The sequence below is a fragment of the Erinaceus europaeus genome, chromosome X (genome assembly GCF_950295315.1).
Source record: "Erinaceus europaeus chromosome X, mEriEur2.1, whole genome shotgun sequence".
Lineage (NCBI taxonomy): Eukaryota > Metazoa > Chordata > Mammalia > Eulipotyphla > Erinaceidae > Erinaceus > Erinaceus europaeus.
Window position 1 is genome coordinate 98951945 of NC_080185.1, and position 27616 is coordinate 98979560.

Below are 27616 nucleotides of genomic sequence, written 5' to 3' on the forward strand. Positions count from 1 at the left end.
TCCAGGAGGTGGGGCAGGAAATGTTTGCTTGGGAAAAGGGTTGTTTTTCATTGCTATCAAGAGCTAACCAGGAAAATTTATCACTGGGAGGAAAGCAAACACAATGGTACCAGTCTGAATTCCTATCCTGTTTACTATCTCATCATAGACCTCCCCTTGGCTCCAAAATGATGCTGCCATGCCTCTTTCCTAAGATATTAAAAAATAGAGAAAAGTGGTAGTTTTTTAAAATTATTTATTACTGGATAGAGACAGATAAATTGAGAGGGGGGAGAAAGACAGAGAGACACCTGTAGCACTGCTTCACCACTTGTGAGGCTTTCCACCTACAGGTGGGGGCCAGGGGCTTGAACCCGGGTCATGCACTGTAGAAAAAAAAGGGCAAGAGCTCTACACCAATGTATCATGTTGAAATGCCTTCACCATAGACTCCTTTCCTGTGGTCTGTATCAAGTATGTTCTTGCTTTCTGATGATAAACCCACACTTGAAGTAATTAGGCAAATCCCGGCAGAAGTGGCTATGAAGTTCCCATAGAAACTCCCGTGCCTCAACTGAAGGCAGTCTACTCCAAGTTCACAAGCAAACAAAATAGTCAGAATCACTATTTTCCTTTCCCCTTCCAATATTTGGTCTTCTTGTACTCAAGTGTATCTCCTTGGTAAACTACACCTGAAACATATTATCTTTCTTTAGCCAGCACATATAGGGAAAAGTATATTAGAAAAAAATAATAGGAACCACATACAGATTTCTTCCATCAAAACTGTCATGCACTCTGGTTAAAGTCAGTGTTTGTGGAAAAGGCAAACTAGTTCCTTGTATTAATTTCATCCCTTGAAAAAATAATTACAGAGATTTCTCAACCCCAAATCACTGAATGCTAAGAAGTTAAGCCATGGTAATAGTAGATTCTTATATCAGCTTTGCCCAGATATCGTCCTAGTTTGAAAATGGAAGAGTATTCTTGATTGGCAGAATGAAACTTCTTGTTGCTAGTGTCTATTTCTTTCTTTCTTTTTTTTTTTTTTTTGCCTCCAGGGTCATTGCTGGGGCTCGGTGCCTGCACCACGAATTCACTGCTCCTGGAGACCATTTTTTGCCCCTTTTGTTGCCCTTGTTTTATCATTGTTGTGGTTATTATTGTTGTTGCTGTCGTTGGATAGAACAGAGAGAAATCAAGAGAGGAGGGGAAACAGAGAGGGGGAGAGAAAGACAGACACCTGCAAACCTGCTTCATCTTCTGTGAAGCGACTCCCCTGCAGGTGGGGAGCTGGGCTCGAGCCAGGATTTTTTTTTTTCCTCCAGGGTTATTGCTGGGCTCGGTGCCTGCACCATGAATCCACCGCTCCTGGAGGCCACTTTTTCCCCCTTTTGTTGCCCTTGTTGTTGTAGCCTCGCTGTGGTTATTATTATTGCCATTATTGATGTTGTTCATTGTTGGATAGGACAGAGAAATGGAGAGAGGAGGGGAAGACAGAGAGGGGGAGAGAAAGACAGACACCTGCAGACCTGCTTCACTACCTGTGAAGCGACTTCCCCACGGGGGGGGGGGGGGCGGTCCGGGAGCTCGAACCCGGATCCTTACTCCGGTCCCTGTGCTTTGCGCCACATATGCTTAACCCACTGCGCCACCGCCCGAACCCGAGCCAGGATTCTTAACGCTGGTCCTTGCGCTTTGCTTCACGTGCGCTTAACCCGCTGCACTACCGTCTGACTCCCAATGTCTATGATTTCTAACTTGACTGAACTGTTCAGAGGATGGGGAAAAGCCTGGAGGTGTTCCCTTATATAATTGTATTTTGTTGGAAGAAAAAGTACTTGATTCAAGTAAAATGTGGTCAGTAAGAAACAGAGTTTGCCAGAGTAGGGGGGAAAAGTCCATGTTAGATGATATTTTTATGCCCATGGAAAATTTGAGATACAGGCTTTAGCTTCTGGAGGCATAAGAGAGGGCCAATGGGCCTATGACTGAAATCTCGGTCTTTAACGTTGCAGATTGATACAGCATGGCCTTTGCCCTTTTACCAGAATATCTTGACCCCAGAATATCTTGGGATAATATGGGAGTATGGATCGACCAGTCAACGCCCATGTTCAGCAGGGAAACAATTACAGAAGCCAGACCTCCCACCTTCTGCAACCCACATCGACCCTGGGTCCATGCTCCCAGAGGGATAGAGAATGGGAAAGCTATTGGGGAGGGAATGGGATATGGAGATTGGGTGGCAGGAATTGTGTGGAGTTGTACCCCCCCATCCTATGATTTTGTTAATGTCTCCTTTCTTAAATAAATTTTTAAAAAGAAAATAAAAAAGAAAAGAAAAAGAATGTTGTGGGTGGAGGTAGATAGCATAATGATTATGCAAAGAGACTTTCATCCCTGAGGCTCCAAAGTCCCAGGTTCAATCCCAGGCACCACTATAAACCAGAGCTAAGCTGATCAGTGCTCTGGTTTAAAAAAAAAAAAAAAAAAAAGGTGTGGAAATTGGCATGGCCAACTTAATCAATTTGGAAGGATCAAAGTAATCAAAGCAGTGGAATAAAAAGAATAGTGGTTTTAAAAATTCAGATACTAGTCCTAGCTCAGCTATGACCTTGGGAAGACCATTTCCCATCTTTGACTTTCCCTCTGAGAATCTTCATCTGAAAAATTAAGAAAATGAACTAAAATCAGTGATCCATAATATATGTTTTCTACAGTATTCCTGAAGTTTGTAAACAGTAAGAGTGTCCACTAGCCATGCTGGAGTCGTCTGACTTCTTAGTGGTCTGGTCTATCCTTAGTTCTGTCCCTCTTTTTACATCTTAGGGAGGCATCTTGCAGTGCAGTGCATGCAAGGGAGAATGACCTTATTTTCACAAAAAATCTGAATATGATGTTATTTATGAAGGGAAAAGAGACAAATGCTTTCATATTGTCTTCCTTTTAAGATAGATTTTTCAGACTGCTCTATTACTAACAGTAATACCAATAATTGAATAAAAATTACCTTATCACATTGCTGCCATATGTGGCACAAATTACTATTGTTAAGTGGGTGACTAGGTGCTTTCTAAATTGTCAACATTCTGAAATTGTAAAACTTCTCATCTCAAAATGAATAATGAATGAGTCTTAGCCTTGTGCATGCCTATTGTTAGAGGGTTGAAAATCCCAAACAGTAAAAAACTGTGTCTATCTCTATTTCTTTGACTTAGCTAAATTACTAACAATAACAAACCAGAAATAAAACCCCAATTCTACTGTTAACTAAGAAAATATTACAACCCTATCTTATGTCTGGCCTCATGACTCATAGAGTTTTCTGAAGTGAAGAAATATGTTTTTAAAGAAGCGCCCATTATAAGTTATGACAGAAAATGTGAATAATCAGAGGACTGTTTTTGCTCCTCTGTACCAGAGCATGAATAGCCTGTAATTGCTTCATCTGTTTGTCCATGTATGCATAAATGGGATGGTGGTAGCATAATGAGTTATATAAGCCCTCAGAGAGGTCTGGAATGAAATACCTGAAAAATCAGTCACCTCTAGCTCCAACCCATAACCTCCACAGAATTGGGTGGCTTAGCTCAATATTCTCCAAAGAAATTTCTATTTGTGAGATGAAATTGAACTGCACTTACAAATTGGTCTTCTCTGATAAACAAAGGGATTTTTTGGTGTTCTCTTTAAAAGCCATAAATGGTTTCCCTCATAGGCAACAAATCATAGGACATTCTCTAGTATCCAAGCACAGCCAGGCTCTAGAGCCTTGTTTGTGAGATGAAAAGCTTATGGATTAAGTGTGTTCAGCAGTCTTGTGTGATCGTATTAATTTTACAAAAATTAAAAAAAGAAAATAATTGACTGGAAGTGATCAATCCAGGGACCTATGTGAATGGCTTTCACCACACCTCAACTGTTATTTTGTCTTGTCTGTGGCAATTTGGCTGCTCACTTCAAAACTGTGCATTCACTGTGTTGTGGCATTGCCAAACCCCGGCCACATATTTCTTTTCATGTTTTAGTTGCGAGCTCACAGAGTTTGTTTTGTTGCAGAAGCCCTTTATTTCTTCCAAGAGAGATGGGAGAGAATCTTAAATCTCTGTGGTAGGCTGAAAATCAAAGTTTGTTGTTATTATTTTTTAAGTACAATACAGACAGAGTGGGCAGAGGGCAGTTCTCTGTTATTGAGGACTCATCAAAGGCTGTGACTCTCACTAGAGGTCAGCATTTCCAGATTCATCTGGCTAGCAGGTAGTGTGGCTAAGCTAAAAGAGTAGAAAAGAAAAATATGCATACCACATAAATACCGTATCATCTGAACATTATTCAATTTGTCATAAAGGCTCCAGCTATTAAGTTTCTAACACACAAATGATTTAAGGCATTCACATTTTCAAATAGCAGGTATGGATTCGGGCTGATTTAGCCTTGTTCTGGCCTCAGCTCTGATTCACTAAGTGTGATAGCTAGCCTGCATTTTAGTCAGAATTGTACTCTGACTGCTGGACAACACAACATTAGTAAATATCAAAACATTCAAATTTTAGAAGTTTTTTTTTTTTGCTTGCAAAACTTTAATTGTAATAATTGTAGAAAATTCTATCATCACTGTGATTTTTTGAAAAAGAGCATAATTTTAAGTTCTAAACTGGCTAGTTATTCATATGATTATTTCTGGATCAATGATAATTATTTGTTAAAAACTAGGGAATAAAATTTCATCACACTTTGATATGACTCAGTGGGATGGAATAACAAAATAATGAACCTTCATCTGTCACTTTGCAGTTGTAACACACATCATCTCACTAATTATCACTAGACTGTAACTTCGTGGGCTTGGAATGAAGTACCTTATGTAGTTTATCACTGTATCTCCAAAACCTTGCATAAGGTGTGGCACTAAGTGTCAAAGAAGTGATGGCACCACTCTGTGACGTAGGCAGAACAGGCATTCTCCTTCTTCGCATTTCATAGGTGAAGCAACACTGCTGAAAAGCTTTGGGATTTGCTCAGGGTCAGTTAGCCTGCAAAATGTTGGTAGGGTCTTTGGACCTAACTTCTCTCTTTCTTTCTTTCTTTCTTTCTTTCTTTCTTTCTTTCTTTCTTTCTTTCTTTCTCTTTCTTTCTTTCTTCCTTTCTTTCTTCCTTCCTTCCTTCCTTTCTTTTTTCTTTTTTTCTTTCTTTCTTTTTCTTTTTTTTTTTCTGCCTCCAGGATTTAGCTCCTGCAGCATTAAGAATCCACTCCTCCTGGTGGCTTTTTTCCCCCTAAGAATGGAAGAGAAAGATAGACACTTACAGACCTGCTTCACCACTTGTGAAGCGACTCCCCTGCAGGTGGGGAGCCGGGGGCTTGAACCAGGATCCTTGAGCGGGTCCTTGTGCTTTGTACTATGTGTGCTTAACCGGGAATGCCACCACCAGGCCCAGTGAACCTACTTCTTTAGACTCTAAAGCCTGAGTATTTCTCTCTAGTCTTGAGTTATGTGGTCGTCTAGTTCTGGCACTAGTTGGTAGACTCCCCCCCCCCCATAATTCTCCTGGGTTTCATTTCCCTTGCCTGTAAAGCAAAAGATGCCACTATTCTGTTGGCTCGGAGGTCTCACCTAGTTCTAACACATATAACTTATGGGTTGCATACAAGCCATAATGTCCTTTTGGCTTCTGAGAATCTTGGAATCACCAAAGTTGGAGCAATTAGTTAAGTCCAGAGAACTCAGAGATGTCAGATTGTCCAGAGAAGGGAGGTCTAGGTTCACTGTCAAAGACCCACTTTTTTTTTTTTTTTTAAGATAGAGACAGAGTGGGACAGAAGTAAAGAGAAAGAATAAGAGAGACTGGAGTACCAAAGCTTCCTTAAGTGCTGTAGGGACTGGGCTTAACTTGGGTCGTGCGTATGGCAAAGCAGCACACTATCCAAGTGAGCTATTTTGCCAGCCCCAAAGACCCACTTCTTAACAATAAGAAAAATGTGGAGTAGAAGTTTATTACTTTAGAATGTCAGTGGGGTTGTTTAGAGGTTGGTTCAAGTTGTAAAGAGGCTCTGGGGAAATTCAGTCTGACTCTTCGCATGTTTAGTTACTCTAGAAGTTCTCTGGCAACTGTGCTCACATTGCAATGACCTTGACTAGCCTGCTAACTCATCTCCCCAGTCCTCTACCCCAAAGAACACTGCACCCCACCTCCCACCACATGCTTCCTCTGCATGTTAGCAGGATGGAGTTTTTGTGAATTCATCAGACACGGTCTCCTTTTCACGTGCCACTAAAAATTGCAGGAGGATATTTCAAATTTAGATTTTTTTTTTTTTTTGGCCATCGATTGATAGTTGGCTCATGATTCCACCACTCCCAGAAAACTTTTTTCTTTAATTTTCTGTAGTATATTTATTGGATAGACACAGCCAGAAATTGAGAGAGAAGGGGTTGATAGACAGAGAGGGGGGCCGGGTACTGGCACACCTGGCTGAGCGCACATGTTACAGTGCTCAAGGACCCAGGGTTCAAGCTCCAGGTCCCCACCTGCAGGGGAAAAGCTTCACAAGTGGCGAAGCAGGGCTTCAGGTGTCTCTCTGTTTCTCTCCTCCTCTATCTCCCTCTTCCTCTCAATTCCTGGCTATCAAATAAAAAAATAAGATAAAAAATTTAAAAAGGCAAAGAGCCCTGCTTCACCACTAGCGAAACTTTTGCCCTGCAGGTGAAGTCTGAGGGCTCGAACCTAGGTCTTTGTGCATTGTAACATGTGCATCAGGTGCACCAGGTGCACCACCTCCAGTTGGTTAGGGCTTGGCGCCAGTACTACAAATCTACCTCTCCCAGCGGCCATTTTTTTCCTTTTTTTTTTTTTTTTTTTTTTTTAGATAGAGGTTGAGAAAGAGAAGAAGAGGTACCACAGTACTCCGCTCCACTACGGGTAAATCTTCTCCCAAGTGGTAGCTAGGGCCTTGAATCCAGGTCCTTATTCATAATAAAGTATGTGCTCTACCAAGCAAGCTATCCCTTTGCCCCCAGATCTTTTTTTTAAATATCATAATCTCCTTTGCAGCAGTTTTTTATTTTTATTTTTACCAAAGAATTGCTCAGCCTTGGCTTAAGGTAGTATTGGAAACTGAACCCGGGGCAAGGGATCCTCTGGTGTGGAAGTCTTTCATATTTCCCTAGCCTTGCCCAGCTTGGTAAATATTTTTCTAGTTGTTATTGTTTATGTGTGTGTCATTGTATTTATGTTCATTTACATGTTTCTTTCCCTTTTGTTGTCCTAGTTGTTTAGTATCGTTGTAATTGCTGTCATTGTTGTTGGATAGGATAAAGAGAAATGGAGAGAGGAGAGGAAGACAGCGAGGAAAGAAAGACACCTGTAGACCTGCTTCACCGCCTGTGAAGCAAACCCCCTTACAGGTGGGGAGCCAGGGGCTCAAGCCATGTGCGTTTAACCTGCTGCGCCACCGCCTGGCTCCTGAAAGAGAGAAACAGAGCACTGCTGAGTTCTGGTTTAGGGTGGTGCTGGGGACTGATCCTGGGATCTCAGAGCCGCAGGCATGAAAACCCTTTGCATAACCATTATGCTGTCACACCAGCCCCTAGTTGTTACTTTTTTACGGACCAGGCTTAGTCCATCCCTATATACACTTTGGAGTGATATGTTGTTTTCAAGCAAACCTAAATACAAGCTGGAGACCCTGTAGAAATTAGTTCCTCTGGGGGCCGGGAGGCGCAGCGGGTTTAGCGCACCTGGCGTGAAGCACAAGGACCAGCGCAAGGATACTGGTTTGCGCCCCCCCATACCTGCAGGGGAGTCGCTTCACAGGCAGTGAAGCAGGTCTGCAAGTGTCTGTCTTTCTCTCCCCCTCTGTCTTCCCCTCTTCTCTCCATTTCTCTCAGTCCTATCCAACAACAACGTCATCAATAACAACAATAAAAAAAAAGGAATTAGTGCCTCTAATTTTCTTCAGCCAGTTGCCCGTTTAGAAAGTACACAAAGGAAATTGCCAAAAAAACATTTAGCTTGTTATACCTGCCACGGTTAGCCGCTGCCCCCCCTCCCCCAAAATTGCATGGTGAAATCAGATTACAAAGGGCTAAGTGAAGAAAGCTCAGCTGGAATTAGAGACAGCTGTCTCAAAAAGGGTCGAACCTGGCACTCCACTCCCCAGGAAAGAAGGCAAAAAAAAAAAAAAAAAAGCTTTTCATGGCTGTACTTCTACACAGAATTGAATTTCATTTATCACCATGGCTCCAGAATCAGACTCAAATCTCTGACTGGCACTTACCGAAAATTTCGAACCACGAAATGGTGGCCATTTCTCAGAGCTGCATTGTTCAACAGGCTCCTCAAATGGAACAGCATCTTGTTTTGGTAGCGAAAAGAGTGATTCTGTGCGCTTGAAGAAACACCGCAGCAAGGGAGTCAGTGGGGCCCACCTCAGCACTCAGAAAGCTTTTGATTGCAGGGAGAGAGCAAAGGTACTGTCACCCTTGGGCTAACTTATCAGATTCCCCTGGCTAGAGATCCTGCAGGGCAGGGTACAAAAGCATTTAAACTTTAAGCCAAGTTCCACCAGTGTGTGTGTGTGTGTGTGTGTGTGTGTGTGTGTGTGTGTGTGTGTTAAGAAGGGGACCCTGGCACTTTGGGTGCCTAGGCTTCTCATTTTTCATAATGTAATTATGCTGTCACATACTTGCTCAAAATCAATTGACATGTACTCATCAAGTGTAAAATATATGCAAGGCACTGCAGCGCTAGCTGCTAGGGAGGTACATAGAAATGCCTCCTTCAAAAACTGTGAATTGACAAGTGCAAATTCCCAGGTGTAGACGTGACATCCCTGAGAAGACCAGTTCACATTGGTTTTCTACCACTGAGGGCCAGTATTTCCTGCATAATAGAAAGAAGTGTCCCGTGGTCCGGGAGGTGGCGCAGTGATAAAGCTTTGGATTCTCAAGCATGAGGTCCTGAGGTCGATCCCCGGCAGCACATGTGCCAGAGTGATGTCTGGTTCTTTCTCTCTCCTCCTATCTTTCTCATAAATAAATAAAATCTTAAAAAGAAAGAAAGAAAGAGAGAGAGAGAGAGAGAGAAGTGTCCCAGAGGTTGAAAGAAAGAAAGAAGTGTCCCAGAGGCTATTTGTGGTGGCAGGAAGCTGGATTGGGAATGGAGGTACTGTAAAAGTTCTCAGTGCCAGAGTTCAGGCCTGGCACATAGCAGGTCTTCAAAAATAGGAGCCTGCCTGTTAATTCTAGCAGGAAGCCCCTATCAGAAGTAGGGTGGGCAAAGGACCATATGCTTGTTCTCTGGCAGCCTTTCCAAATCACTAAGGGACCACCCAGAGCTTCACAGGCCGTCACTCATCCACCACTGTACTTTAGATGTTATCAGAGTCTACTCTGTATCAGATAATGCGCCAGACTGCTTAACAGAGAAGGAAAACACAGGGTTTACAATTTAGGCGATAAATTTTGTAAGTAAATATCTATAATACAAGATTCTAAGAAAGGCCAGAGGTGATAGCATAATGGTTCTGTAAAAGAATTTTCATGCCTGAGGCTCTGAAGTCCCAGGTTCAGCTCCAGGCACCACCATAAGCCAGAGCTGAGCAGTGCTCTAGTTAAAAAAAAACAACCACAGGAGAGGTCCAGATACAGTGGCATTTATCCACATGAAAGGGGGAGTGGTCTAAGCTGGGAAGGGTGGGAGGTGAGGAAAGAAAGGGAGAGGGAGAGCTAGGCTATCTCTTCTAGTCAATATTTTAAAACTAGAACAATGCTCAGCTCTGGCTTACAGTGGTTTGGAGATTGAATTTGGGACCTTTGGTGCCTCAGGCATGAAAATTTTTTGTATAACCATTATGCTATCTTCCCAGCCCTTTATTCGATTTCTGTGACCTTAGTAAATGCAGGTAGATACCTGCTACAAGTTTATGGAATGCAAAATTTAAAAAGTATTATTTCCAAGTCATGGTAATTTAAAAGTTATGAGCACTTCAGGGTCAGGGTGTTTGTGACATCATAATCTCAAGAGGATTGTCAGTCTTGGTGCTTTTCCCTTCTACTTGCAGTAAATGGTGTAGGGGAGATAAGGAAAGACACATATCCAAGCCCCTGCCAAATCTTGTATTTTGGAGTTGAAGGTTCCAGGCAGTAGCAGCTCTTTGCAAAGGCACCGTGATGCCAAAGTATAGACTGAAAGTCCCAAATGGAATAAACTGCCTTATTTTTTTCTTAATTTTTTATATTTATTTATTTATTTATTTTCTCTTTTGTTGCCCTTGTTTTATTTATTGTTGTTGTAGTTATTGTTATTGTTATTGATGTCATGGTTGTTGGATAGGACAGAAAGAAATGAAGAGAGGAGGGGGAGACAGAGAAGGGGAGAGAAAGATAGACATCTGCAGACCTGCTTCACTGCCTGTGAAGTGACTCCCCTACAGGTGGGGAGCCAGGGACTTGAGCCAGGATCCTTAAGCTGATCCTTGAGCTTTGTGCCACCTGGGCTTAACCTGCTGTGCTACGGCCCAACTCCCCACTGCATTATTGTTTTAAAGGCCAGCGCTGCATCTCTGAAGAAGCCAAAATGGGCAAGTTGTCGGATGGATTTCAAAGAGTGAAATTTCTTAGTGTGATAAAGGAAAGGAAATGAAGCAATTAAATGCAGAGAAGCCAAGGGAGAAGTGATCAAAATACATGCTAATGTGAAGCCCATATCTTCAACCCATGTCTTCAGTGCGGTACAGACACAAACAGTGTGTGGGAGCAGTGAAGCCAGACAGTGTCTGCAGTGCAGTGGTAGAGAATTTGAACAGCACTTCTGAGATAAAACAGCCCATAAATTCTAGTCATTTTCTGGAGGTAGGACCACAGCCTCTCAGTGGGAACTAACAGAAAACTGTAACCCCCAGAGAGACTGAAAAATAGGAGCTACACCTTAATTGCAATGAGGCTAAAGACGGTATCTCAAATCTCAAAATACAACTGGTATTTGGGTCATATGTGGGGAAAAACTTTCCAGGTCTTGATGCTCCACCTCCGAATCCATCCAGGGGTTCTTACTGATCCATTCTAATTCCTCTCCTTTGCCTTAAGTGCCCAGGTTGGCTCCCCACCTTTCACCCACCGAGCCCTCCATTTACTCAGCTTTTCTCTGCTACCACCACCCACTATCACCTCCAGGTGACCTCTTTGCCTGGTAGACTCTATTAATTGATTGATACTTAAGAGATCTATTGATAAATAGGAGCGTCGCATCCCTTCCCACATGGAGTTCACCTTGTAGAATGACTCCAAAGCCCAACATCTGTCTGTCTCCACACATTCTATTCAGGGGGCAGGACAGACCCCTGCTCTCTTGCTTCCAGCTCTGTGGCAACTCCAGTTTGGCTTGACCTCATCAAGCTTCCATCATCAGGGGCTGGGAGAGGGATTAGATGGGGCTCCTGAAGAAGGTAGCACTCATTCTTGATTAATTGGAAAGAATTGGGCTGGCAAAATAGCCCACCTAGATGGTGCGAGCTTCACCAGGCACTCACGCCAGCATCAAGCTGGCCCCACTATTTTGGAGGAAGTTTGATGCTCCAGTCACCTTTCTCTCTTTCTCTGAAAATGTCAACCCAAAGCAACAAAGATGAGGCGATGACAGTAAAAGTGGGGGGGAGGGTAATGAATTGTAGACACTGGAGAGAGCCCAAAGGGATATTACAGCAAAGGAAAGAACTGGAAGAAGGAACAAAGGGGTAGCAATAATAACAAATGACTTGGAATTGGCAGAGGGGATCATCCAATCATTGACCATTTAAGTGAAGCTCCCTCTCTCCTGCCCCAAGACACTACAAAAATCATAGAACCAGATGCAGCCATGATGCCAACCAGATTTCCGTGGGCAGACAGCCCACCAATGTGTCCTGGAGCCCTGTTTCCCCAGAACCCCGCCCCACTAGGGAAAGAGAGAGACAGGCTGGGAGTATGGATCCGCCTGCCAATGCCCATGTTCAGCAGAGAAGCAATTACAGAAGCCAGACCTTCCACCTGCACCCCATAATGACCCTGGGTCCATACTCCCAGAGGGATAAAGAATAGGGAAGCTATCAGGAGAGAGGAGGAGTTGGGATATGGAGTTCTGGTGGTGGGAGTTGTGTGGAATTGTACCCCTCTTATCCTATGTTTTGTCAGTGTTTCCTTTTTATAAAGATGTCTATCTTTCTCTTCCCCTCTCTGTCTTCCCCTCCTCTCTCCATTTCTCTCTGTCCTATCCAACAAGACGACATCAATAACAACAACAGTAATAACTACAACAATAAAACAACAAGGGCAACAAAAGGGAATAAATAAATAAATATTTAAAAAATTAATATATATATAAAAACAAACATAAAACTGTCAGTGCCCATGTCTTATCAGCATCCCTTTGGTATTTGGCTTGTCATTTCTTTTCTTCTTTTTTTGTATTTTATTTATTTATTTTCTCTTTTGTTGTCCTTGTTGTTTTTCATTGTTGTTGTAGTTATTATCGTTATTGATGTTGTCGTTGTTAGATAGGACAGAGAGAAATGGAGAGGAGAGGAAGACAGAGAGGGGCAGAGAAAGATAGACACCTGCACACCTGCTTCACCGATTGTGAAGCGACTCCCCTGCAGGTGGGGAGCCGGGGGCTCGAACCGGGATCCTTATGCCGACCTTGTGCTTTGCGCCACCTGCGCTTAACCTGCTGAGCTACAGCCCGACTCCCTGTCATTTCTTTTCTTTTGTTTGCCACTAGGCTTCACTGTGGCCTTGGTACTTTCTCAATTCCACTGACACTTTTTCCAGATAAAGAGTGAGAGACAGAATGGGAGAAAGAGACAGAAAGAAATACATCACCGCACTGCTCCACCACTCAGGTAACTTCCCTTTTGCATGGTGCTATGTGGTGCTGGGAGCTTGAACCCCCACTTTACTTATGGTAAAGTGTATTCTCTACTAGCTTCACTTTGTCTAGGCCTCCTGTCATTTTTTTCTCTTTTGTCTATCATCTCTGAGGCTTCATAGCTGCAGGCCAGCTTTTTAAAAAAATATTTTATTTAAGGGGCCAGGTGGTGGTGCAACTGGTTGAGCGCCTGTATTACAATGCGCAAGGATGTGGGTTCGAGCCCCTGGTCCCCGCCTGCAGGGGGAAAGCTTTGTGAGTGGTGAAGCAGTGCTGCAGGTGTCTCTCTGTCTCTCTCCCTCTCTATCACCCTCTTCCCTCTTGATTTCTGGCTGTCCTTATCCAGTAAATAAAGATTTAAAATATTTTTTTAATATTTTATTTATTTATTAGATAGAGACAGAGAGAAATTTCGGAGAGAGGGGAAGATAGAGAGGGAAAGAGACAGAGACACCTGCAGCCCTGCTTCACCACTCGTGAAACTGTCCCCCTGCAGGTGGGGGCCAGGGGCTTGAATGTGGGTCTTTGCATACTGTAATGTGTGAACTTAATCAGTTACGCCACCACAGGTCAACTTTTTCAAACTGAAAAACAGACAGAGACAGAGGGAGAGAGGGGAAAATACCACAGCCCTGAGGTTTCTTCCCAGTGTGTTGAGGGCCAGGCTCTAACCTGGGTCTCATGCATGGCAAAGCAAAGCAAACACCCTTCCTGGTGAGCTACCTCTCCAGCCTCCAGCCCCACTTCCTAATAAAAGCACCCACAACTGTCCGCCTGAGGATAAGCTCCCCATACTCATCACCCCTGTGTGGGTAACTATGAAGTGAGTTTTACAAACTTCCCCAAAGGTCCCCAACTGGACTGACTCTCAGTTGCCTATAGTTGGAACCTGCTCATCCACGCACCCTGTATTAGCTGCTGCCCTTCTCATCTCACTTTCCTTCCTCGGTTCCCCACCCACTCATGCTTCCTGGGATCATTTCTCAAACCACTTGAACCCAAACTCCCTTCTCTGTTTCTGTGGCTACTCAGTTTTGGCCCAGACCTACCTTCTTAATTTTTTTTCCTACCTTCTTAATTTTTTTTGTCCTCCATTTCTCTCTCTCTTTTTAATTTTTATTTACAAAATGGAAACACTGACAAGACCATAGGATAAGAGGGTACAATTCCACACAATTCCCACCACCAGAACTCCACATCCCATCCCCTTCCCTGAGAGTTTTCCATTTCTTTAACCCTCTGGGAGCATGGACCCAGGGTCATTATGGAGTGTAGAAGGTGGAAGGTCAGGGGTCAAGAGGTAGTGCAGCAGGTTAAGCGCGCATGGCACGAAGATCAAGGACCAGTGTAAGGATCCTGGTTAAAGCCCCCAGCTCCCCACCTGCAGGGGAGTCCCTTTACAGATGGTGAAGCAGGTCTGCAGGTGTGTATCTTTCTCTCCCCTCTTCTGTCTTCCCCTCCTCTCTCAATCTCTTTCTGTCCTACCCAACAATGATGACATCAATAACAACAACAATAATAACTACAACAGCAAATTTTTTTAATAAAAGGACAACTAAAGGGGGAAAAAAAAAGGTGGAAGGTCTGGCTTCTGTAATTGCTTCCCTTCTGAACATGGGCATTGGCAGGTTGATCTAGACTCCCAGCCTGTCTCTCTCTTTCCCTAGTGGGGCGGGGCTCTGGGGAAGCGGAGCTCCAGGACACATGGTGGGGTCGTCTGCCCTGGGTGTCCTCCATTTCTTGATCTCCTCCTCCAGGCCCTCTTGTTTCTGATTTGGGATCTGGGTTTGCAGCGTTAACCATCTTTGTTTTTTTTTTTTTTTTAATTTTTTATTTAAGAAAAGATTAGTGAACAAAAGCATAAGGTAGGAGGGGTACAACTCCACACAATTCCCACCACCCAATCCCCATAACCCACCCCCTCCCCTGATAGCTTTCCCATTCTCTAGCCCTCTGGGAGCATGGACCCAGGGTCATTGAGGGTTGCAGAAGGTAGAAGGTCTGGCTTCTGTAATTGCTTCCCCGCTGAACAAGGACGTTGACTGGTCGGTCCATACCCCCAGTCTGCCTCTCTCTTTCCCTAGTAGGGTGTGACTCTGGGGAAGCTGAGCTCCAGGACACATTGGTGGGGTCTTCAATCCAGGGAAGCCTAGCCAGCATCCTGGTGGCATCTGGAACCTGGTGATTGAAAACAGAGTTAACATATGAAGCCAAACAATTTGTTGAGCAATCATGGATCCCAAGCTTGGAATAGTGGAGAGGAAGTGTTAGGGGGGTACTCACTGCAAACTCTAGTGTAGTCCTGCTTTCAGGTATCTATTTTGCAGTAGTTTATGGATACGTGTGCACATAAGCTCTCTCTCACAGAAACTGGTGTATATCTAGGTTATGGGACTTTGTTGGAAAGTGAACTACCTGAGATGAAATTAGAGTGTACTATTAAAGGAAAGGTCTCACCCGAGTAATGAAGCTGAAGGGTTGTCATTCCACACGTGAAGTCTCTGGATACATTCTGAGGTGAAGCATGTTGAGGTGGCAATCGTTGCTTTGGTTAGGTTGTGATCGGCAGATGCAATGTTATTTGGTTTGGATTGGGAGATGCATACGGGAAAGTGGGCCCTATCCAAGGGTTCCAGGACTGGGGGAAGTAGGGGCTCTATAGTGAAGATGTGAGGTTCCTGCTGTCTTAGGGTTCAAAAAGACACTCAATAGTTAATATTATCATCACATTATTTGTTAATTGGGTTAACTTTGAAAAGTCCCTTTGTTATGGTTTGCTGTACAGTACCCAGTATCTTGTATATAGCTGTGCTATTGGAAGCTTCTAATCTACTTGGTCTAGGCTTTTGAGAGAGTCCGCATATCAAATACATAGCCTATATATTAAAAAGATTCAGTTTGTCTTTTGAGAAACTTTGAGACATACAATTGATTTCCCCCTCTCATATTAATTAGCTACTGATTTATATGTCTACATTTTGCTAGGAGTGTACATAAACACCATTCCCACCACCAAAGGACTGTGACCCATTCCTCCCGCCCACTCCCACCCCCCACTGGCCCAGGAAGCTACATGCCTACCCCTCACCACTGGGTTTTTACTTTGGTGCCCTACGCGTTAACCATCTTTGTCCCCCATACAATCTCAAACCCTCACTCTCAGTTCTAGTCCTAGTTACCTTGCAACTAGTAGTGTGTTTGCTAAGTGTCTAGTAACCAACTCTCTGGGGAGGTGGTTCAGCAAGTAGAGTGCAGGGTTTGATCCCTGGCACTGAATATGCTAGAGTGATGCTCGATATATTCTCTCTCTCTCTCGATAAAAATATTTTAAAATATTAAAATAAATAAATTAGTCTCCTAAAACAAGATAATTCAGAACCATGATGGACAAAGGGACACTTAACATTATCTGTATTGTGTTTCAAAAACATTAAATCCAGTGACATTGTGCAAGGAATATAGCAGGTAGAAAATGGAGGAAAAGAGACAAAGATTACTTAGTTCTGATAAGGGCTGATCACACAAGTGGGCTGTGGAAATAGAATGCTAGGGGTGGATGCAAGAGAGACTTAGGGATTAGACTCCATATATGTGAAAATCAGAGGTTGAAGGAAGGAAAATGAAGAAAATGAGATTCCAGAAGTTCAAGCTAATGCTGTCACATTTGAGTCTAAAATTCCAAACAGCCAAAAGAGCACCCTGGAGAGAGAAAAAAAAGTTAGGTTGCCAACAATAAGTTACAGTTTATTAGCATCATAAACAAACTTACAATATTTCTTTTTTAATATTTATTTATTTCCTTTTTGTTGCCCTTGTTTTTATTGTTGTTGTAGTTACTACTGTTGTTGCTGTTGATGTCATTGTTGGATAGGACAGAGAGATATGGAGAGAGGAGGGGAAGACAGAGAGGGGAAGAGAAAGATAGACACCTGCAGACCTGCTTCACCGCCTGTGAAATGACCCCCCTGCAGGTGGGGAGCCAGGTGCTGGAACCGGGATCCTAACACCAGCCCTTGCGCTTTGCACCACGTGCGCATAACCCGCACAATATTTCTTTGAAATCATCGCTGTGTTTCCCTAGTGAAACCCAAGCACTGAAGAAGGAATCAACATGATTTGAAGATCTAATGTCAGTAACTCATGGTCAATTTGGCCAAGTTATTCGACTCCTCTAAGACCATCAGAGCTCTCACCTGTCCAACTACAAGTTGTCAAAAATAAGCTATTACACAATTAGGGTCACCTTAACATGCTAACTAAGCATAAAGTATAGTAAAAGCCTCACTGTAGCTATTGCCAAAGCTTACAAATTTGAGCTCTGTACAAGTAAGACAGATGGCAGTTGCTGCAGTGAGAAATTCTGTTTATTTCAGAGTGTCACTAATTACACAGATACTTCTTATCTGTTTGTCTGGGATCATTAAGACCCTAAGAAACCACGGCATTTGTCTGCAGCACACATTTTAATGACAGTCGCTGGAGGATCATTGTTGGTGACCTACCAATCGATATGAACAAAGACGGAGATGTCCCTAGTGTGAAGTCCCTAGCCATCCTGAGACCAGGAGGAGAAGCAGTCTTAGAATGAAATTGTGGTGCATCAGAGAAGGAGGAGGAAGTGCTCTTGGTCATATGTGACTTCACTGAGTTGCAAAATCAACCAAATTCATGATCCTAATATCGGACGCCTTGTTATATAAAATGATACTGTTTATGTTTACATCACTGGGCTTTTGTTATTTGCAGTCAAAAGATCCTAACTAATACACAATCTGACTTTTGTTTCAAACCTTTATTATTTTTTAATTAACTTTATTGTTGGGTAGAGACAGCCAGAATTTGAGAGAGAAGGAGATGACAAAAAGGGAGAAAGAGAAAGACACCTGCAACACTGCTTCACCACTTGCAAAGCTTTCCCCCTGCAGGTGGGAATCAGGGGCTCGAATCTGGGTCCTTGCACATCATAACGTGTGCACTTAACCAGGTGCATCACTACCCAGCCCCTTCTGGTTTTTGTTTCATATATAACAAGGAAAGAATGATGCAGTTTCTGGGCTGGGGAGATGGCATAATGGTCATGCAAAAACTTTCATGTCTGAGGATGGGAAGTCGCAGGTTCAATCCCTAGAACCACCATAAGCCAGAGCTGAGCAGTGCTCTGGTAAAAAAAAAAAAAAAAAAAAGAAAAGAAAAGAAAAGAAAGAAAGAAAGAAAGAAAGAAAGAAAGAAAGAAAGAAAGAAAGGAAAAAGAAATTCTAATTAAAAACCCATCATGTATTGGGAGAATAACCACAACAATGGCCAAGGAAATTGATTGACCAAGTCAGTTTCTTTATCTGCAAATAGAAACAATATTCGTTTTCTCTGTTTTTACTTTTTTTTCCCTTTTGGTTGTACTTGATACATTTTATTGTTTTCATAATATTTAAATTATCAGACAGCAAACTTGATTTTTGTGTGCATGTATTATGATTTATAACACATATGCAGATTCTTATAACTGCCACCATAATCAGAATACAGAACAGTTCCATCACTCCAAAAAACTCCCCTTTAAATTCCTTTGCAGGTTGCCAGGAAAAACACAGAGTAAAACTTCAAAACACTATGTGGTCTACCATGGCTGGGGCCTCAGAGGGAGGGATATGGGCAGTAAAGGGTGCTCAGTGGGCATGGGGATCCAGTGCCCAATGGTAGAGGAGGATGATGGTTGGATGGAGGATGACATTTGCTGACACCTATCTTGGGGAGATATTGAACTGTATCCCCATGACCACAGCAATCCTGTAAATCAACATTTCCTCAATAAAATGATAAAAATAAGTATGTATGAACTAAAGCCGATAGTAGACCCTCAAGAAGAAAAAAAGATATTTCTAAATTAATGAAATACTGTTCAATAATAAAAATGAACAAACTATTGAAAAAACGCAGCAATGTAGATAGAGCTCAAAGACATGTTAGTGAAAGAAGCCAGTCTCAGGGGATTCTATATTAGATAGTTCTACTCGTGTTACATTCTGGAAAAGGCTAAGTTTAGGGGAGAGAGAAAAGGTCTGGGACTAAAGGTGAACAGGAGATGTGACTCAAAAGGAATTTACTTGTGGGATTTGCGAATATTTTCTCCTAATCTTTAGCTTAATCTTTTAATTCTCTTGATAAGGTCTTTTGTAGAGCAAACATTTTTTTTTTAAATTTTTGATCAGGTTAAATTTAACTCTTTTTTTTGCTTTGTTTTGTTTTTGTTTTTTACCTTTATTATACCGTGGATTCTATATCTAGATACCCTTCACCTAGCCCAAGGTCACAAAGATTTTCTCCTACATTTTCTGAAAGTTTTAGAGACTTGCAAGTTACATTTAGATCAATACTATATTTTGAACTAAGGGAGTTTGTGGCCTGTGGATATACAGTTAATTTCCCTTAAGAATACTGCAGGGGCCGGTGGTGGTGCACCTGGTTGAGTGCACATGTTACAATGTGCAAGGACCTGGGTCCGAGCCCCTGGTCCCCACCTGCAGGGGGAAAGTTTTGAGAGTGATGAAGCAGTGCTGCAGGTGTCTCTCTGACTCTCTCCTTTTCTATCACCCCCCTTCCCTCTCGATTTCTGACTGTCTCTATCCAATAAATAAATAAATATAATACAAAAAAATAATAAAAGAATAATGCATGTCCCAAGTCATATCCCATTTGCTAAGCAAACAAACAAAACTTTATGTGTTACCTACCATCCCTGGGATGTTTCATGAACGATAAAGGAAAGTCCTGTTGTAAGACTGTATTTGCATGTGACTTAGATTTGCATGGAAATTGGCAGTAGGAAACAAATTGGAATTATGATAGTGAAGTAAATCACCCATCAGAGTTACAGAGAATTTGAATTTTACAGAGAATTTGAAAATTACTTTTTAATTAAGAGATGGTAATGGGAGTTCGTTAAAATGTCGATTCAGGGGTGTTTTCTTGCTACATCACCACTAAATATTTGTTCAAGCAGGCAAGCCCTCAGGGAAATTGTGAAATCACTGGAGATGATCTCTGATCCTCTCTCTATTTCTCCTGTCCTTAAATTGCAGTAGAGGGAGGAATCTGGAGATGCAGGGTCCTACGTGAAAATGCGTGAAATGCTAAGCATCGAATCCAAGTGTAATTTCTTCCTCTCTTGTGATATAAATCACATTTATTTTTTAATTTATTTTAATTTGTTTTTATTACTGATTTAACATTGATTTACAAAATTGTAAGATAATAGAAGTATAACTCCAAACCATTCCCACCACCAGAGTTCAGTGTCTCCATCCCCTCCATTGGAAACTGCAGTAGTTCTCCCAAGGTCACAGATATGGGTTGACTTTATATCTATCACTGCCCCGTCCTGCGGGCAGGGTAGGGGGTGAGAGAATGGAGGGGACAAGAGACACGAAGAACGAGAGCAAGTCATGAGGTCTGATCAAGCTCTGAAAATTTTATTTTGCAGCCGCATTTTAAGCACACACCATGAGGAAGTTCTGCTAAGGTAGTGGGGTGTCTATATCTAGACTTTTGGCCCATTTTTTCTATGACCCTTCTCTTCCTTTCTAAGTCACACCTACACTGATCACTACTTCTGAGCATCCTTCCTGTTTTCCTCTTCTCTCCCATAAAAGAGAAACAGTGCCTGACTTCCTCTGGTGTTTTCCAGATTCACCTCCCTCTTAGTGACGGTATAAAAATAAGATTCCTGGTGACAAATGCTTTGGGTCCTGGTGGAATAGGGATTCAGAGCCCTCTGGTCATCTTCCCCTATGATTTGCCCCTCAGGGAGTATGGAGCAAAATTCTTTTGGGGGTGCAGAAGAAAGGAATTCTGACTTCCATAATTGCTTGTCTGCTGGACATGGACGTTGGCAGGTCGATCCATACCCCCAGCTTGTTTCTCTCTTTCCCTAGTGGGGTAGGGCTCTGGAGAGGTGAGGTTCCAGACACATTGGTGAGGTCGTGTTTTCAGGTATGGTCAGCATGGAATCATAGTAGTATCTGCAACTTGATGACTGAAAGGCAGTAAGACATAAAGCCGAACAAAATCATAAACTACAGTTCCACTGAAGTCATTCTTCTGTTAATCATTTACTTTGGCAGTTGGTGACTTTGAGCAGAACCTACACTGTGGAGCTTAAATAGGGACAACGATTTTGAGTTTGATTTTGTGAACTGATAAATGTTGGCATTAGGAGACAAGATTAAAAATGCACACACAGTTTAGGAGATGGGAAAAGGCTGAATAAGTATGGTTAATCATCCAACCTTTGTGTCATAAGGAGATGAGATGCAAAAAGTGGGCTTATCTTTCATGAGTGCCCTTTTATTTGCTCAAGCCCCCACCCAGAATCCAGGAGCTCTTCCTCCATAGGTTGATTCCAATCCCTCCCTTTGGGAGCACGGAGGTCAATTTGTGCATAAAGGAGATTTATTAGCAAACCAAAGGCTATCAGACATCAAGTAAACAGAGAAATCACAGAGATTCAAAGTGCACCAGTGTCTCAACCATCATCCCTGATGTTCCCTATAACTAACAGATACTTCTAGAATCTGAGTAATATGGGGACCCTGCTAAACTGCTGGCGCTGGCTCCTGCTGTCCAGGGCTCAGCTGTCGTATGCTTTACATTGGCTTGTTCTAGCCCTCCCCCTCCAAGAGAATTGGATGAGTCCTGTTAATTTCGCGGGCCTGCTTGGCCCCTTGTCGTATGCTTTACATTGGCTTGTTCTAGCCCTCCCCCTCCAAGAGAATTGGATGAGTCCTGTTAATTTCGCGGGCCTGCTTGGCCCCGCCCCAAGGGACCCTGGGAGAGGGTTCCGGAGTCCGAGAGTTCCTGAGTTCCCCAGTGACAGAGTTCCTGAGTTCCGGAGTTCGAGAGTGCGAGAGTGCGAGAGTTTCTGAGTTCGAGAGTAAGGGAGAGGGTTCCTGAGTTCCAGAGTAAAAGAGAGAGTGCTTGCGCCGCCGCAAAGAGACAGCAGAGTTCTGTTTGGTGATTAGTTTGTCTTAGTTTGTGAATCGTTGTTCCTGAATAAAGAAATACAGCTGCCCTGCCCAGCCGTTGTCTCCGCGTCTCTGTTCACCCGCCGTGAAGGAAGCCAGCCCGGCCAGCCAGAGCCTTCCGAATTTTAACAACACTCAGCGTAGATGCTCTGTCCCAGTTATCATTCCCATAGCGGTATCCTCCCTTGAGTCCAGAATACATGTGATGGATATCCTATAAAAAAACAAACAAACAAACAAAAAAACCCAGCTTGGTAAATGACTTCCTTACCCATTTCTAATTCCTTTTTGTGATGAGTCTCTCTTCAGACACTACTTGGGAAGTGCTCTTGATCCGCTCAAGATATTTTTTTTTCCTCCAGGGTGGCTATTATTGCCCTTGTTGTTGTTATTGCTGTCTGGATAGAGAAGAGGGGAAGACAACGAGGGGGAGAGAAAGATTGTCACTTACAGACCTGCTTCACCACTTGTGAAGCAACTCCCCTGCAGGTGGAGGGGGCGGCGTGGGGGGGAGGGCTCGAACCGGGATCCTTGAGCTTAGCACCAAGCGCGCTTAACCTGATGCGCTACTGCCCAGCCCAGGCTCATCATAGTTTTATTAGGCCACCCATATCTGCTCAGCAAGTCCTCTACCTTCACCTTAGGCTACTAGCTATAAACACAGACTCCCCATGGGGCTAAACATAATGATTTCACTGGTAACCATTCTGTAGTCTGTAAAGATGAAATCTGTTTCCTGGGACTTTGTTGACGATTTGGAGCCTGGGTTCTGGGGATTTAGAACTCCTCATTACTAGCTTCATCCTCCAGAAATCCCCAACTGGAGTTCAGCTTCCTTCCTTCCAGAAAAAAAGCAAGGAGTTCATGAGTTTCCAGGTCATCCCTAACTGTTCCCATACATTCTTAACAGTGTCTTACTGCTAAGGAATAAGCAAATATCTGGGAAGCAGCATACAGAGAATTAATCCTGGAAATCAAAGTGCTGAGGTACCCTGCTTTCTTTCATCATTGCCCTCTGCACTAATAAAATAAAAATAAAACAAAAGGCTATTTTTCAGTAATGAATTGTCTTCTCTTTTCCCCTAAATGAGGAAACCGGGAAGTTTGTTCTCTCTCAGTAATTCAACTGCTTAACTTTTTTTTTTTAGTTTCTTATCTTTTCATGTCTGATAGCATTTTCCTTCTGTAACCCTGCCATGCTAACCAAACTATCCCAGCTCAGATGGAACTGAGATAAAGTGATTAATGATTGTTAAGTGCTTTGAATATACAAAGAACTCTATAAATGATGCCAGTTACTATTGCTTTTCAGTATGATGCAACGATATAATAAAAATGGATATTAATATCTCTTCGCTATCATGACAGTTACTCCTTTGCCACTTAAAATTTACAAGGATAGCCTGTTTGCTCAAAGCAACAAGGGACATGAAAACAATCCAATGATATATATTTTACATTTTTTATATTTATCTATTTTCCCTTTTGTTGCCCTTTTTTATTATTGTTGTAGCTATTATTGTTGTTGTAATTGATAGGACAGACATAAATGGAGAGGGGAGGGGAAGACAGAGGGGGGAAGAAAGATAGACACCTGCAGACCTGCTTCACCGCCTGTGAAGAGACTCCCCTGCAGGTGGGGAGCCAGGGCTTGAACCGGGAATCCTCACACCAGTCTTTGGGCTTCGTGCCATGTGTGCTTAACCCGCTGTGCTACCACCCGACTCCCTCCAATGATATTTCTTTTAAGTAAGTGTCTTCCTAATCAATAGAATACAAAACGACTCTGAAGTCATCAACAATGTAATATGGAAAGTCTGTATGAGAAAAATGCATTGTGATCACCTTCAAATTCTAGTAATATCACCGTCTTTTCCTCCTCCCTTAAACTCTTTTTCTGCATCAGGAGTGCTTTTCATATTTCTTCTGCCCTTGTTAGTTTCAGACATTATTAGGTGTTTTTCTTATGCATCATATATAAGGCCAAAAGACTCCTCTGAAGGAAGGACGTTAGCAAAGCTTCCCCGGCACCCTGGAGATAGTGGGGGGGAGGGGAAAGAAGTGCCAATATGTCTGCATTCTGCACCAGCACCTCCCAGACTGCTAAAGTTGTAAAATGCAAATGAATGCAGATGTGAGCACCTGGAGGCAAAGGCTGAATTGAATCCTCTTAGGATCCAAAGGAAACTGCTCTCTCTTCTTGCTTTCTCCCTCTCCCTTGCCACAGGTCTGCATGCCTCTAAAGCATTTATTTCCTTCTCTTTTCTATCCTTGTTTTGTCTCAATAAGTGCTCATTTCCCTAAAACATGGCTGGCTCTCTTATGATTCTTTCATGTAGATGTTAGTCTAGAACCCTACTAGCTGAGCTTACTGGGGAACCTCTTTGTCCTTTGCCCTGTTCCCTCCTGCTCCCCTGCTACAATAACAGAAGGACATTGGACAGGAAGGATAAATAATGCAGGTAACCTTGGGTTAGATGAGGGGCAAAGAGTAAATGCACTATTGAGTTTAGAAAAAGCTGTTTAGTCAACTTAAAGTGAGAGAACTATCTGCTAGTTTTCCCATTGTAATTCCAAATAGGATTGCATTTTTTAACTCTTCAAGTCTAGTGGTCATACTTGAAAGCACAACTATTTCTTTATGTTTGGGATAGCCTGGGGACCCAAGTAGTATTCTACAAATTATTAACATACAAGGAAAGAAGCAAAGAATTGGGTCTTACTAGAAAGTGTAAAAAAGTCAACATTCTGGGCTGTTTTTTGTTTGTTTGGTTTTTTTTTACTCAAGGGTTATGCTGGGGCTTGGTGCCAGCACTATGTATCCACCACTCCTGGTGGCCATTTTTTTCCTTTTTTTTTTTTTTTTTGTTTTATTCAATAAGACAGAGAGAAATTGAGAGGAGATGGGGAGAGAGAAGAGAGACACCTGCAGACCTGCTTCACTGCTTGTGAAGTGTTCCCCCTTCGGGTATGGAGCGGGGGCTAGAACCTGGGCCCTTGTGCTGGTTCTTGTACATAGTACTATATGCCCTTAACCGGGTGCACTACCGTCCACCTTCCCCCCAAATTCCTTTTTTTTTAAGATTAACAATTCTGATTATATATTTATATATTTACATATTCTGCACTATTGTCTTTTTCCTTCCAGCACTGCCTTTGATTTGACAAAGAAATGTTGGCACCTGACACAATTCCTTAACTTTATTAAGTGAGTATAATTAAAACTTATTTGTGTTCAATTATTTACTTATCTGCTTCTTTGATTGTGCTTTCTCTTTTCATCAATACCAATTTTAGCTTCATTTAATCAAGGTGGTGAAATAATTAGATAGATAAGAGATTTAAAGCAAAGCTGATGCATTAACCTTGATAAGACCCTAATGCCTTCTGGAATATTAACTTCCTTTGTCACTGTTCTCCCTAAGGCTCACCTTGATTTTGATATGCATTTTAACTCTGGGAGATACTGAGGGAGCTATTAAAATCAACATGAAATGTCAATAGGCAAGTTAAAGATAAAATGCTTCAATATCTACTACAGGAAAGATTCCATAAATATTATGACTTGGCAAAATATGTAAGAGTTTCATATTCAACAAGAGGCTAAATAAAAATGATTACCTAAAACTAGCCATTATAAGAAAGGAAAAAAAAATTTTAAGATTTTATCTTTATTTATTTATTGGAAAGAGACAGCCAGAAATTGGGAGGGAAGGGGGTGGTAGGAAAGGAGAGAGACAGAGAGCGACACCTGCAGCCCTGCTTCACCACTTGCAAAGCTTTCCCCTTGCAGGTGGGGACCAGGGGCTTGAACCTGGGTCCTTCAGCACTGTAACATGTGCACTCAACCAGGTGCACCACCACCTGGCTCCGAAAGGAAAAATCTTACACTATGCATTTGTTCAACTTTTAGTGTAAGTAGAGCATCTTCCTTACTAGACTCTTGAGATGTTGGAAGTCTTAGAGTGCTGAGCATAGAAGGATTCTGAATATATTACTTCAACAATCTTCTCCACAAGGAGGTAGAGTGACTTTCTCAATATCAAGTAAAGAAGGGGAAAAGAGACAGAAAGTGAAAAATATAAAACAGCTTATTGACTCCTAGTGAAAGCTCTTTCCATTATTTTTATTTTATGTTTATTTACTTGTTTATTTATTTATCAGCTCTGGCTGGGGGAGGGGGTTGAACCTAGGACCTCAGAGCCTCAGGCATGAGAATCTCTTTGCATAGCCATTATGCTATCTCCCCTGCCCTCTTTTTCCATTATTGAATGACCAAAAGGGAGGGGATTCCACTGCCCAGCATCCCAAGCCCCCACCAGTTCTCATCATGCAAATATTTTTAATATTATTGTTTCTTTTTTAATAATTACTTTTTAATTTAATTTATTTATTTACTGTATAGAGACAGAGAAGAACTGGAAGGGAAGGGGAAGCTAGAGAAGAAGAGAAAAAAGAGACACCTGCAACACTGTTTCACCACTTGTGAAGCTTGCTCCTTCCCATCCCGCCCTGCAGATCAGAACCAGGGACTTGAACCTGAGTCCTTTCACACTGTAACATATTCACTATACCAAGTGTGCCACCACCTGGCCCCACTTATCATGCAAGTCATTGTGTAAGATCACTACTCTAGAAATCTTCCCTTCGTCTCTCCATAAACTTGCAAAGTCAGGTCATGGATACATGATCCAACAGAGGCTGTCCTCTGGGACTTTGATTCTTGAAAGACTAAAGAAAAAGAGCCAATGAGCTTAGATCTACAACTCCCAGCAGATCAGGCTGTGTCCAGTGGCTAGTATGGTCTTGCCATGGTGACTAAGTCCACGAGTGACTGGACTACAGTAGCAATACCCTAACCCAATCACTGCCTTAAACTCCCCTTGGGCTCAAGCATTCCTCTTTAATCTGCCTTCAAGCATGTTCATTTTCTGGTTAAATTTGTGCCAGAGAAACCCAACAGACTTAGCATTCTCACAAGAGAAGAAAAAAAGAACAAAAGCCCACAGTTGAGATCAAGAGGTGAAATTTTCAGTGAATAGTAATAAATGAGATAGAGGGTAGCCAAGGGACCCTATTAAGAAAAAGGCACCTATGAAAAGAGTCAGATAAAATAGTTCAAAGTATACCTCAAGAGTCTTCAGGCCTGAATCTCAATCACAAAGAGCTTTCACTAACTGCTGATATGAAAAGGAGCTTGTACTCATATGTATAATTCTGAACAGTAGCGCTGTTCAGTTTAAGTGCCTGGGCAATGATTAGGTCCTTCCAATTCCTACAGTGTTGTGCACAAAATAAATGCACGTAGCGTCTTCCAGATGGTTCCTTCATAGTTTCCTTTGCCATAAGAGACACATCTGCTGCACATTTGGAAAGATGCAGCATGAGAAACCTATTAATCTGGCTCCATCTAGATGCACCAAGTCTAACTGCAGGGCTGTCTGTAGCTTTATTACAGGAATATGTACAAAACCATAAAAATGCTAAAATGCAGAGCAGGAAATACAAATAATGGGAGCTAGAATTATGAGGGAAAGTAAATCATTTATAGAGAGCTTACTGAAAACCAGGCACTGCAGACTTTGAATGCAGTCTCATTTAAAGTATACAACAATTCTGCAAGTTAGAAGTTAGTATCCTGATTTAACAGGTGAAAAACCAGAGACAAAGAGCCAGAACTGAAATCCAAGCTAACCCTATCCTGAGCCCAGTTTCTA

At 42.4% G+C, this 27616-nt stretch overlaps 2 protein-coding genes across 2 annotated transcripts in view; both read right to left on the reverse strand.

Moving 5' to 3' along the window:
* The window catches only part of OTC (ornithine transcarbamylase), a 79189-nt gene extending 70643 nt beyond the window's left edge, over positions 1–8546 (reverse strand). Inside the window, exon 1 of the mRNA XM_007523215.3 lies at positions 8258–8546. Within this exon, the coding sequence (XP_007523277.1) occupies positions 8258–8334 (77 nt within the window). The 5' untranslated portion in view covers positions 8335–8546. The remainder of the gene's footprint in view (positions 1–8257) is intronic.
* Positions 1–27616, reverse strand: part of TSPAN7 (tetraspanin 7) — a 316558-nt gene that overhangs the window by 203007 nt on the left and 85935 nt on the right. The gene's annotated exons all lie outside the window — the stretch shown is intronic.